Raw genomic sequence first — 13,103 nt, 5'->3', positions numbered from 1 at the left:
GCGTAGAGGGCTGATTAAGAGGTTGAGGCACATTCCTGCTGCATGCTGAAGCTTGCTCTCGGGTAAAAGAGGGATTGTTAACCCAAATATTAAAATAATATTCACTTTGTGTTACACACTTCACACTTACAGCTTGTTTCAACTGTCATGTGACTTTTTTTTTTTTTTTTTTTTTTTTTTTTTTTCTGTAGTTTGGTTCATGTATTGTGGTCACGAGAAAAAAAGAATACTACAATAAGTTCTCACTATATTCAAAGATGATAACACAAATTTATTGTTTAGGTAGTAGAAGATGTCATCTGCTAATTGGTAATTCCATTAAATTGGAATACACTGTTCTATTTTCCATGGATGACTGCCTCCTTGGTAAATACATATTTGGGTTTGAATTACTTTAGAAAAAACTGATAAAACAAATAATTTCTAAAACTTAAAATGGAAATCTCAATGGATATTTTTTTTCAAAATGTACAGCTCAGCTTTAGTTTCAGTCTGTAGTGATGATTTATTGATCAACGTTAAAACAGAGACAGAAAAAAAGGAATACTCTCATGTGACACAGCTTAAAGCTTATTCAAATAAAACCCACTGAAGTTAATATGATAAATATGGTCATTATACTGACCACATTTATGAAACAATAACTCAAAAGATCATTCATTCAGCTGAAGCTATGATAGCGCTGTTTCCACAAAGTTATTACAATTTCGTTGTACATGTACAGTGACAATAAAGGGCTATTCTATTCTATCTATTCAACTGACATTCTATTGCACCAGCTCCACTCTATACTCCAGACGCAGCAGAGCACATTCTCAGGCTGATCTATTCAGGACAAAAAAAAAACATGTGTAATGTCACTGTTTATGAAGAATTTATGAAAAATTGTAAAACTTGTATGATGCTTAACAAGGAGGTGCAGCAGGTAGAGTTACAAACTGAAAGGTCAATGTTTTGATCCCTGGGTCCTTCAGTCAGCTTGCTGGAGTATCCTACTGAACCTCAAATTGCCCCCTCATTGGAGTGTGAATGTGTGCAAGGCATGGAATAAAGTGATGTATGAATGTGAGCACTCTATCTGAGTGCCCAGTTAGGGTAGAAAAGTGTGATATAAGTACCAGTCCATTAAAAATGTAATTAGCAGCAGAAACAAGCTGGTAACATGACTGGATATAAAGGTCATCCTTTGGAGCTCAGGTCCTTCGGGAACCTTTCGCCAGTCTTTCACGGCTAACACAAAGAAACAGAAAAACATTTGCACTCATAAACTTACAGACAATTCACTACTTGACCTAACATGTCTTTGGACTGGTGTAGGACACTGGAGAACCCGGAGAGAACCAATGCAGGCACAGGGAGAACACTGTGAAGACTTTCCCAACAGCAAAGATGATGGTAAAAGTATAACTTCTAAGAATGTTTTAAAACATGAATTCAAGACAAAGTCAGCAAAGGGTGCAGTTTTTATTACACATGAATGGTGAGTCCACACGTGCAGCTTTAATTTAGATAATGGCTCAAAAATACCACTTCAAATAAGAGGATTAAATTTCACATTTCTACATTATTACTGTAGATAACATCAGATTAATCCAATAAGGTGGTTGATACATCATGAGCTCTTGAAAACTTCTTTAGACTGCAGATGGCAAACAGTTTAAACCTAATGCACTGAATCTGATTGACACATCACTGAAACATCACTGGGAATCATCAGGCCAAGAAAGTCTTTAGTTAGGTTTTCTAACAGAGAAGAAGCATAAACAGCCATATAGTGCATCAGAGAGGGTTTCTCATATGCATCTGTGCAGCAGAGGCCATCAGCCTCTGTGTCTTTGAAGATGAGACAAAAGGAAAACAATCATTGGTCATTGGTCATTATCCTCTTCAATTATGCAGCACTTATTTCCAAACAGCTGATGCATTACAGTTATAGAATGATATGTCTCTGTCAAAAGTGGAGACAATATCTTCCTCTCTCTCATAAAAGGGAATGCAACATGAATTTTTAAAGTCATCATTTCATAATTTCAGTACACCATCTGAGTGGATGGAGAGGTACTGATATCTCTGGTCATGCCTGGGATCTTTCCACTTCTTGGAAATAGTCTTTGGGCTTCTGCCATCCTCAAACAGATATTTATAATCCATATTTTTCTGCTTTGACATTTTTAGAAAGTCTAACAGCTCACATTGAGGTTGATTTTCCAGCTTTATTTCCGGTACCTGATGATCAACTATTGCTTTGTTTCAATTCTTCCTTTGCTGGCGAAATACAAGACCAGTTCAGTATCGTAAATGGGTCAGACAATGAAGATTAAAGTACTTTTTTTAAACCTCATGGTTTGTTACATCAGCTTTGCTCCTCTTTAATGAGTTTCTCCTCACATGTAAAGTCTTGAATAACCAGATCCTGTCACACCATTATCATTTTATCCAATCAGACTACAGGCTTACTTGTGGTTCCTAGAGTTTCACAAAATAGAACTGGAGGGAAATCCTTCACCTCTTTTTATCACTTGACGTAAACTTTTTGATAAAGGTAGGGGTGAATCAGGTGACCCTTAACCATTCCTTAGTTATGCTGCTATAAGGTCAGACTGCTACTACCTGTGATACACTGAGCATTTCTTCTTCACTTTTCATTCCCCTGGTGTTCATACACTACTGCATGCCATTGAATTGTGTCTTTTATCCCCCATAATCTGTGTTTTGTCCTGTATCCCTGTGCCCTCTTTGTCTTTTCTCTTTACCCTCACTCTAAGTTGGTTGGAGCAGCAACTGAACTGGTTCTGCAGGAGTTTTCTTCCTGCTAAAAGTGTGTTTTTTCTTTCCCATTCTGGCCAAGTGCTTCCTCATCAGGGGTTATCTAATTGTTGCTGTTTCCTCTCTAACCTTACACTTAAAGCACCTTGAGGCAATTATTGTTGTAATTTGAAGTAACGTGAATACAACTGATTTGAACTGTAATAGTTTTAATAATAGTTTTGTCAGTTATATTTTAGCCTATTTATAATAATTGACTTCTTAATGCCCACTTGTAGTACACTCACGGCCCACCAGGGGTCCGTGGCCCACATTTTGGGAGCAGGTGTTGGTTGGGGAGGGGCGAGAGCTAATTGTACACATTCAACATGACAGCAATTTTGTCATATTTCTATGGACAAAGGTCAGTAATACAAACTAATCGTTAAATAATATTTAAAGCCACGCAGGGCATACTAACACCTGTCTGTTCAGATGTCATGATGACGTCTGGCCGCAGGGGGAGCGCTTCTTCCGCACAGAACGGTGGTTGTGCAACCCTGAAACCCTTCCCCGTGTGGTGTAGGAAAGGGCAGAGAAGCGGGTTCCCCTGGCGTCGTTAACCATGTCGGGTAGAAAGCCCCGGTCTGTGGCAAACCCTCTGGAGTCTGCGATCACCACACCGAGTGAGAGGATACTGAAGGAGTGCCACAATCTGTATGTGGACAGCGAAAACGGTAAACAGTCGATAATCTGGATTAAGGCTAAAGCAAAGTTAGGACCGCAAAGTAGAAACCAGCCCGCCCTGGCTGTGATATTATGGCAACCGAGCTGTGGCACTGCTGAAGTCCCCGACTGAAGTTTATGTGGACTTAAAGGTGTAATGCTGCTTGTTTAGTGTGTGTGTGTGTGTGTGTGTGTGTGTGTGTGTGTTATGTGTGTGTCAGCCTGCAGCAGCTGCTAGTGTGTGTCAAACACGTGACGTTGAACATCTCAGAGGCTTCTCTGCAGCCTCGCAGGGCAGTGCCCCATCTGACTGTATGCACTGCTGCAAAATCACATACACATAGATACAAAGATACTTCATTGATCCCAGAAAGGGGTCTTATTGTGTTACAGAAGCAGGATCAAAAATAAAAATAGTGTAGTCCACAATAAATAAACAACACAGTTAAAGTGGCACAGGCGCATATTGACGGCCTTATACTGTAAGATATTACAGTAAAAATGCAAAAACTTAATAAGGGAGCCTCCTGTTGTGTGCTTTTTATTAATGGGAGATTATTATACCCTTCTGGGGTGCATGAAAAGCAGAGAGAATATCAGCTTGTTTTCTAGAAGGTAAACATTTGGAAAGGTGTGGTGTCACGAATAATCCTGTAACTCATTTTAGTTACCTTGATCACCCTGTGTCATTTAAAAAAAAAAATATTATAGTGTAATAGCTAAATAAAAACACAGGCATGTATAATTTCCCCTTCCTTAAGAATAACTTTAAAAAAATGGCCTAAACAAATGAGAGATGGCTCAAGACTTTTGTATTGTCAAATGTCAAAATCAAGTAGATGTATTGGAATTACATTTCTAAAAGAAATCATTGTTCCAAAGAGGAAAAACCTTAGAATTTATGTTCATTCTTGGGAGACTGATTTATAAAACAAACATACAGATTGTGACTGCATAGGGTTAGGGTTCAGATAACGTAGACTTCAGAGGTTTACTGTGATCATTGTCACTACTGAGAAGAGTTGCGAGGGAGGACAAGGGGCAGTCATTTCATCTGCCACTTTGTAAAATTTTCCTCTACCTACTCTTTAACCATGTACGATTAACTATGCATCTGTGCAGGCTTACTATTTAGTCACAACTACATTATTTTATTTTAAAACCAGTCTAGAGCATCACAGTACAAAGGTACCACTTTAGTCATTGCATGTCATGATTGTGTTGTGTGTGTTTTTCAGGCTTGGTAAAAATTGCCAGCAGCCTGGGAGTCCGTCTTCTGCCTCCCAGAAAGAAGATCATCGTGATGATAATGGGTAACCACTCTGCAGGAAAGAGCTCCTTCATTAACTGGTATTACTGATAATTCTTATTGTTGTTGTGATTTAATAACACTGCCTGACCATCACATGCTCTGCTCTATGTTTGAAAGAGAGACTGGTGTCGAGAACATCCTGTTCACACATGACTTTTTGAAAGCGCTTTGTGGTTTGAATGCAGCCCAGTTTTGCCCCAGGAAGTGTGGATTTTTAAAGAAAATGGGGAAAAAAACAGGTGTAAATTGTTATTTTGTATGTCAGTTAAATCTTTTGTCACAATCAAAGTTTTGTCCTTTTTTGAATAAATGCTGGGTAGGAAATATGTATGCTGTAAGATTAGTGACCTTTAGGCTACTCCCTTATTCACAGGGGGTCGCCACAGTGGGTGGATCTGCATATTTGAAATGCAGATCATGGCATACAATGACACTGTAGTACTGTCCCACATCCGTGCTAAAAGAAAGAGCAGCAAATCACCATTAATAAATACTACATGTACTGAATCAAATATAAACAATATGTGCAGACATAAGAAGGAGGGTCTTTTCTGACACAAGCCTTCCTGGGATTTGTGTCTCCTCCTGTCCTTGAACTGGGGACCTTTCGCAATTTGGGAAAAACTTCCTCGTCTTCTTCTCCTCATCCTCTTCCTCCTCCTCCTCCTTCTTCGTATTTTTCTCCTTAAGCTTCTTATTTTCCTCCTCTCCCTCCTCTCCTCCTTTTCTTCCTTCTCCTCCTCCTGACCCTTCAGGGGTCGCCAAAGCAGATTATCTCCCTTCATCCCACCCTATCCCTAGCAACCCCCTCTGTCACACCAGCCTTCACCACAACCATGTACATCTTCTGTGGTCTTCCTTGTTTCCTTTACAGACAGTTTAGAATAATTAGTAACCCAACATGCATGTCTGTGGTCTGTGGGAGGAAGCCCCAGTACGCAAAGAGAACCCACCCAAGCCCCAGCTGGCCAATAGATTCAAACTCGGGACTTTTTATGTTGTGAAACAGCAGAGCTAACCACTGCACCACCGCGCTGCCCCTGATTATAACTGATCTGACATATTTTAGAGAGAGTGGGGGCTTTCTGCTGACAAATTGGCTAAAGTGACATTTTTTTTCTATTGCAATATTTGTTAATTTGTTAAATCTTTGAGGATTCTTATATACTCATCTTGGCTAATGTTGAAGATGCTCTTAAGGTCATCACTTTGATTATTATTGCTTAGAGATTGCAAACTGGTTCGAGGAGTGTTTGTTGACATTTGTTCTCTAGCATCTTGAGGTCCAAACTCTGTAATATACCACTGATTACACATTCACATCCTTTTAAACAAGCAACAAGCTATATTATTACAGCTGGATGGCTAGGTGGGTTGGTGGGTAGGTAAGTACATTTATTCTCATTCAACATGTTAAAAACATGAAAGAATTAAATTAGTTTCTTGTGGATAAATCAAATTTACCAAGCAAAAATTAAAACAGTACATTTTTGAAGCTTCTTAAAATGTTAGGATTTGTTTATTTTCCCTTTGATTGTAAACTGAATCATTTTGCAGCGTTTTCTCACATGTAGCTTTCCGCAAGAATTGAGGTGTTGTTGCTTTAGCTCTTTCTCACTTTTGATGGCGTTGTTATCTTTCTAGGTATGTTGAAGAGCACATACAGAAAACAGGGGTGGCCATCGAAACGCAGGGGTTTACCTTCATCACAAGTGGACGCAAAAGAGAATCTCTGACGGTAAGATCAGCGCGGACACGGCCGGCATGTGCAGCTGTGCCACGAAAAGATTTCCCAGCCAGAGCTTAAAAAGGAAAACTGTGACAGTTAACTCTTTTACTTCAGTGCAATCCTTTATTTTGTTCTCAGTATTTGTTACGAAGCTTGTTTTTATATTTAGCTATCACCTCTTAGTTTTGTACTCAAGGAGATGTTGCGATTTTTTAACTTCAGTAACAGGAACTGAAGCTGCAGTCAGTCATAAAGGCTGATGAAGCAGGGTGTTTGATGTTGGCATTTATGTAAAGTACTCCCTCAGCCAGTGGTGATTTCTCATTCTATATGCTGCTCCACTGAGGGGCTTTGTTGTGTGCACACACACACACACACACACACACACACACACACACACACACACACACACACACACACACACACACACAGAAACATCTTTGCAGCATGAGAACAGGCTTGGGAGACACCTGCCTCTCGGTCCTCTCTGATATCCCTTCCCTCTACCTCTCTGTTCATATCCTGATGTGGTGAAGGTTAGGAGTATGAATAATACATTCGGAGTGTAGGACTGCAGAGTAGAAGGATTATCTCCAATGTGCAGGAAGAGCTAAGGCGTGCACGCTGAGCCGCAGCACACCAGCTCGTGTAAAGCACTAAGATGAGAGAGGACTCTGTTGTAGAGGGGCGGGAAAAACTGCAGGGAAAAAAAATGCAGGTTTGTTTCATCGGGTTGTTTCTAACACTGTCCTGTTAACCCTTTCACAGGGTAATGCAACGCTGCATCTCTATCCTCACTTTCGACCGCTCCTGGAGTTCAAAGGTAAGACTTTACTTCTTCAACTCTTTACTATACTACATTTTCATGCTCTCTCAGTGAATGTGCAGATAGTTCCTTCTGTGAAACATTAGATTTGATACATATTCCATGTGCGGGTAAACAGTGAAAACTTGGGGCTTTGCATCTCTATGCCTTTGATCATGATATTTCTATGCTCATTGATGAAAATCATGACCAATCAGTCTCTACAATTAGCAAATTATTCGAATCGAGAGTTAAAACTGCAGGAGATGAATGTAATCACAAACTGCAGAAAGGTAGCTGTACCTTTGAGGTTTAAGATAAGGCTCTGCTGGTGACTAATGAATATTTACCTCTGGATGCTGCTGATCAAAGTCAGTTTTAAAGACGCGTTGCTCCATCTGTAACATCACAAGAATGTCTGCCTGTTTAATGCTCTGTTACTCGTGGGCTCTTATTAATCCTTATCACAGGCTTCTGTGATTTAAGGTTGGGTTTAGGTCCTTCACCTTGATGATTCAATAGTGAGTCATAAACTTGATGATAAATCAGTCCAGACTCCTGTTTTCTTCTTCTTGCACACGTGCAGCGCTCTGATATTGTTTTAAGACAGTTTTGCTCAGATCTGTGCGTCAGCAGCGCTCTGGACGGCCGCTGTGAACGTGGTGATCGTTTACAGACTCTGGGTGTTGCCTGCTGGCTGAGTGGGGGTGTGCAGCGGAGGGTGGGGGAGTGTGTTTGAGTGTTGACAGGCACTGTGTAGAGAGTGAGGGTTCACTGGGTGCGGACCAGAGCGAACACTGTATGGCGTATGAGTCACACGCCCCATCGGCAGCAGTGCAGTTTAGTCAGAAGGAGCTGCTGAGAAATGTCACAGCTATTAGAGACGGCACAGCCCAGACTCCAGCAGCAACAGCTTCGCTCCGCAGGCCCGAGCCTCGCAACAATCTGCTGCTGGAATACAAGCAGGATTTTTTTTTTCAATTCATTTCAACTTTATCGTCATCGTCGCCGCCGCATGTGGAAACCAGCTGTATGAGACATTTGTTTACCTGTCACAGCAGCCGAGGATGACTCATCAGAAAAGCTCCATATATCCATACATGTGGGAGCAGCTGCTGGCTGCACAGTTTGGTCTCCTTTGGGATGTGCTTCTTAATTTGGCTTCATACTTAGATCTTTATGCGTCTGTCTTATCAACCTGTTGTCATGGGTTTAGCCTGTATGCTTTGTGGGAACTGACTGCTTTTGCTGCACATTAAAAAATAATCATATCGGCTGGTTAATCAAGGACTTTGGCTTCTCAGATTCCTGTAGAAGTATTTGCACCATGTCTGCTTTCACCTGTTCAGCTCAACAATTTCTTTTTTAGTCTTGGTCGATGCAGCATTATTGCAGCCTTTGCCCTTTTCCTTGTGCACATGATCTCCTGCACTGTCTTCTCAGTTACAGTCAGTTCAGGAACTTAGCGCACATCGGCGAGTATAACTCTCATTTTCAGCTGGCAGAACTTTTTTTCCTTTCCCACACGGATCGATGTGTCTGTCCCCGTTTGTGCCTGTTTATTTAGGATTATATGGAATAGCTGAAGTGCGGTCTAGCAGCGCTCTAAATTAAAGGTACTTTATGAAATCTGCACACACCTAAACACAAACATACATATTTTTAATATTTCTTTTGCACAGCAGGGATATCTCGGTACTCCGAGACTGTTCTCGGAGGCAGATCTATTGATATTGTGGCCATGCTGATGTGGGAGAAACATGAGGGAATGCTAATGTGCCAGAGGAGCAGTGGCTCTGCTCACTGCAGCACAAGGATGCGATTTGTGCTGGCTGTTGACACCTGCCGCTTTGCATGAAACAGCCTCAGTGTCATCCCAGGCCTCCCCCGGTGTGAGTGTGGGTCGGCGTGGGAGGGGTTACTTTGTCACTAGTTGGGATGCGTCTCAATAGTGATCCTGTTCTATTTAAGGGGAGGGAGGGTGTTCAGGCTTATGTGTGATGGTTGTGGTGGATTATCGTAACCTCTCAGTGCGTTGCCTCACAGTCGTTCTTCACTGGCTAGCTTTATGTCCCACGCCCCACACTAAAGCTGCCAGTTGAAGAGCTGTTGTGTGTAACCATGACAACAAAGCTCTCCGCAGAGGGCAGTGAGGAAACAGAGGCCTCGTAAATATTTTCATGATTAGAAAAACAGAAATAAAGTTTCATGTGCGAGGGTGTGGCTGCTGCCGCTATTTTCATCATCACAGGAGGTGAACGTGTCTTCTCACATGCGCACAGCCGTGTCTGTGAAGAATCCGTTTTGGAGTTAAATTATAGCTGCCGTCCTGAAAATGCAAAGCTCTTAGCATAAAAGTTGCCTTGAGATCTTGTTGCTGATCTCCCTCAGGCTTCCAAGTATTGACCGCACTGCGGCTTCCAGTAGCAATATTATAGCCATTAGAGGCGACATTTTCCTGCATGGACCGAACTCGTTACCTTAGTTACTGTGTCTTTATCTTTTTGCACATGCACGCCATCTCTATTTTCCAGGTGTTACTGACTACCTGTCTGCTGAGATCTCCACCTCCAAGCAGAAGAAATTCAGCCTGGTGACTTTCGTGGACACTCCGGGTTTGGTGGACGGGGACATGATCTACCCTTTTGATGTGAATAGCGCCATCACTTGGTTGGGTGTGTCCTTTAGCTTAAACTTGTCTCTTCAGTGGTGATCTGTCTTCTTCTTCTCCTCCTCTGTGTCTACTGCACAGCTGATGTACAGCTGCAGGAATGTAATAAATGCTTTTTTTCTCTGAGCAGGAGAACAGGCAGACCTGATATTTGTATTCTTTGACCCGATGGGCCAAGCGCTTTGCAAACGCACGCTCAACATCGTGGAGAAGCTGAGCGAAAAATGCGCAGACAAGCTGTTGTTCTACCTCAGCAAAGCAGATGAAGCCGGGAAGGAGACAGACAGACAGGTCAGTTTACCTGATTTGTATAATTAATTTTTGTTTCAAAGAAAGTTGAACCTGTGAGATGAACTTTTTTCTTTCTCATCAGAGAGTGATGATGCAGATAGTCCAAGAACTGTGCCGCCGTCCAGGCCTCAACAAATGTGGCTTTGAGATGCCAACAATATACATCCCAAACCCACAGAAGGTAAAATGAACTGTGCGTTTCTGTGTTGGTTATTTTAAAAAATTAGTTCTGGTTGTGCAAATATTATAAACCACGGCAGTGCAGTTATCGCTGCACCATCTTGTGATCTACAACCACGAAGTGTGCGTGGTAGATTTGTGCATCCCTCAAGACCTCCGCTTCATTTTCTGCTGAGCGAGTGCAGCTTCACTTTCTGCCAAGTCCACAAGGCTGTCAGTCAGAATGCCCTCAGGATTTGTCATGGAAGCTTCCAGACCATCTTTTATTCAATTCAATTCAATTCAATTTTATTTATATAGTGCCAAATCACAACAAAAGTCGCCTCAAGGCGCTTTATATTGTACAGTAGATTGCACAATAATAAATACAGAGAAAAACTCAACAATCATATGACCCCCTATGAGCAAGCACTTTGGCGACAGTGGGAAGGAAAAACTCCCTTTTAACAGGAAGAAACCTCCGGCAGAACCAGGCTCAGGGAGGGGCGGCCATCTGCTGCGACCGGTTGGGGTGAAAGAAGGAAAACAGGATGAAAGACATGCTGTGGAAGAGAGACAGAGATTAATAACAGATATGATTCGATGCAGAGAGGTCTATTAGCACATAGTGAGTGAGAAAGGTGACTGGAAGGAAAAACTCAATGCATCATGGGAATCCCCGGCAGCCTCACGTCTATTGCAGCATAACTAAGGGAGGATTCAGGGTCACCTGGTCCAGCCCTAACTATATGCTTTAGCAAAAAGGAAAGTTTTAAGCCTAATCTTGAAAGTAGAGATGGTGTCTGTCTCCCGAATCCAAACTGGAAGCTGGTTCCACAGAAGAGGGGCCTGAAAACTGAAGGCTCTCCCTCCCATTCTACTTTTAAATACTCTAGGAACAACAAGTAAGTCTGCAGTGTGAGAGCGAAGTGCTCTAATAGGGTGATATGGTACTACAAGGTCATTAAGATAAGATGGGGCCTGATTATTTAAGACCTTGTATGTGAGGAGCAGGATTTTGAATTCAATTCTGGATTTAACAGGAAGCCAATGAAGGAAGCCAAAACAGGAGAAATATGCTCTCTTTTCTAGTCCCTGTCAGTACTCTTGCTGCAGCATTTTGGATTAGCTGAAGGCTTTTCAGCGAGTTTTTAGGACATTCTGATAATAAAGAATTACAGTAGTCCAGCCTGGAAGTAATGAAGGCATGAACTAGTTTTTCAGCATCACTCTGAGACAGGATATTTCTAATTTTAGAGATGTTGCGCAAATGGAAGAAAGCAGTCTTACATATTTGTTTAATATGTGCGTTGAAGGACATGTCCTGGTCAAAAATGACTCCAAGGTTTCTCACAGTGTTACTGGAGGCCAAGGTAATGCCATCCAGAGTAAGAATCTGCTTAGATACCATATTTCTAAGATTTTCAGGGCCGAGTACAATAACCTCAGTTTTATCTGAATTAAGAAGCAGAAAGTTAGCGGCCATCCAGGTCTTTATGTCTTTATGTGTTATTGAGACATGCAGAGTGTTTTATTCATGTTCAGCCCAAATCTGACGTGTTTACGAGCTGTTTGTCTCATGTAGCCGAGCAGGTGTGTGAACCAGATCGATGGCGTTTGTCAGACCATCGAGAAGACCATTAACCAGGCTGTTCAGAAGACACTGAATCAGCTGGAGAAAGACTCTGACCTTATTTGTTCCACTATCAGCAGCAGACTAGAGCAGGACAGGTATGACCTCTTGCAGCCTTGCCAAAACATATTATGTGTACACTGAGCAGATAAGCATCACCAGATACTATCAGTTGTGGAAAATGTATGATAACACATTATTGTTCTGGTTGTGTACACAGGGCTGATGTGGCTTACAACAAAAGCGTCCGTCTTCATTCATTCCTGTGCGGTGCTTTGGGCGTTTTCCTGCCTTTACTCTTCATCCTCAGTTTTATAGTGAACACCTTATCCAAAGAGCAGCTGGAGGAGCTGTTGGGTGAAGGTGCAACTCGAACCATCACTATCTTCACAGTAAGTGCTCTGAATGAATATCAGTTTCATAATATTTCATTAATTACTTCATTAGTGACATAACATAGTGTCCTGAGCTCTCTGACTGTCTATTACTGTGTGTCTGACAGGGAATAGTGATGTATTTATGGGACTGGATACCAGAAGATGGGCAAGTAGTCTTTGTCATCATTTTTGGGGCTTTTTGCTACCTCCTGCTTTTCCTGGCAAAGTATTTTGCAGGGTAAGTGTGACAAAAATGCAATTTAACTCGTAGAGGTTAATTAAATAGATCGATTTTGTTCATATTGACATGACAGCATCACACAGTTGCTGCAGATTCGTCAGCTGCACGTTAATGATGCAAATCTTCCCGTTCCGCCACATCCCAAACAGATAGTGATCTGATCAGTAGTGATCATTTTCACACCCTGAATTGCAGCGTCAGTTTTTTGTTCTTAGCAAACAAGAATGTACCTGGTGTGCTCTTCTGCTCCTGTAATGTTAAAAGCAGATGGGTTAGAGAGCATTTAGAGATGCTCTTTTGCTTACTTTGGTTGTAAGGACTGGTCATTTGAGTTACTGTTACCTAACTTTCTGGTCATTCTCCTCTGATTTATGGCATCAATGAGGCATATTCACCCACTGGATATTTCCCCCT

At 41.7% G+C, this 13,103-nt stretch overlaps 1 protein-coding gene across 1 annotated transcript in view; it reads left to right on the top strand.

Moving 5' to 3' along the window:
* The first annotated feature begins 3,284 nt into the window (after nucleotides 1–3,284).
* The window catches only part of si:dkey-98f17.5 (uncharacterized protein LOC569123 homolog), a 14,255-nt gene continuing 4,436 nt past the window's right edge, over nucleotides 3,285–13,103 (top strand). The window contains exons 1-10 of the mRNA XM_031755447.2: nucleotides 3,285–3,482; nucleotides 4,710–4,821; nucleotides 6,428–6,521; nucleotides 7,281–7,335; nucleotides 9,852–9,992; nucleotides 10,119–10,279; nucleotides 10,362–10,460; nucleotides 12,024–12,169; nucleotides 12,292–12,463; nucleotides 12,574–12,686. Coding sequence (XP_031611307.1) covers nucleotides 3,371–3,482; nucleotides 4,710–4,821; nucleotides 6,428–6,521; nucleotides 7,281–7,335; nucleotides 9,852–9,992; nucleotides 10,119–10,279; nucleotides 10,362–10,460; nucleotides 12,024–12,169; nucleotides 12,292–12,463; nucleotides 12,574–12,686 — 1,205 coding nt within the window. The 5' untranslated portion in view covers nucleotides 3,285–3,370. The remainder of the gene's footprint in view (nucleotides 3,483–4,709; nucleotides 4,822–6,427; nucleotides 6,522–7,280; nucleotides 7,336–9,851; nucleotides 9,993–10,118; nucleotides 10,280–10,361; nucleotides 10,461–12,023; nucleotides 12,170–12,291; nucleotides 12,464–12,573; nucleotides 12,687–13,103) is intronic.

Source organism: Oreochromis aureus, linkage group 12 (genome assembly GCF_013358895.1).
Source record: "Oreochromis aureus strain Israel breed Guangdong linkage group 12, ZZ_aureus, whole genome shotgun sequence".
Lineage (NCBI taxonomy): Eukaryota > Metazoa > Chordata > Actinopteri > Cichliformes > Cichlidae > Oreochromis > Oreochromis aureus.
This window is presented reverse-complemented; position numbering and strand designations above follow the sequence as displayed.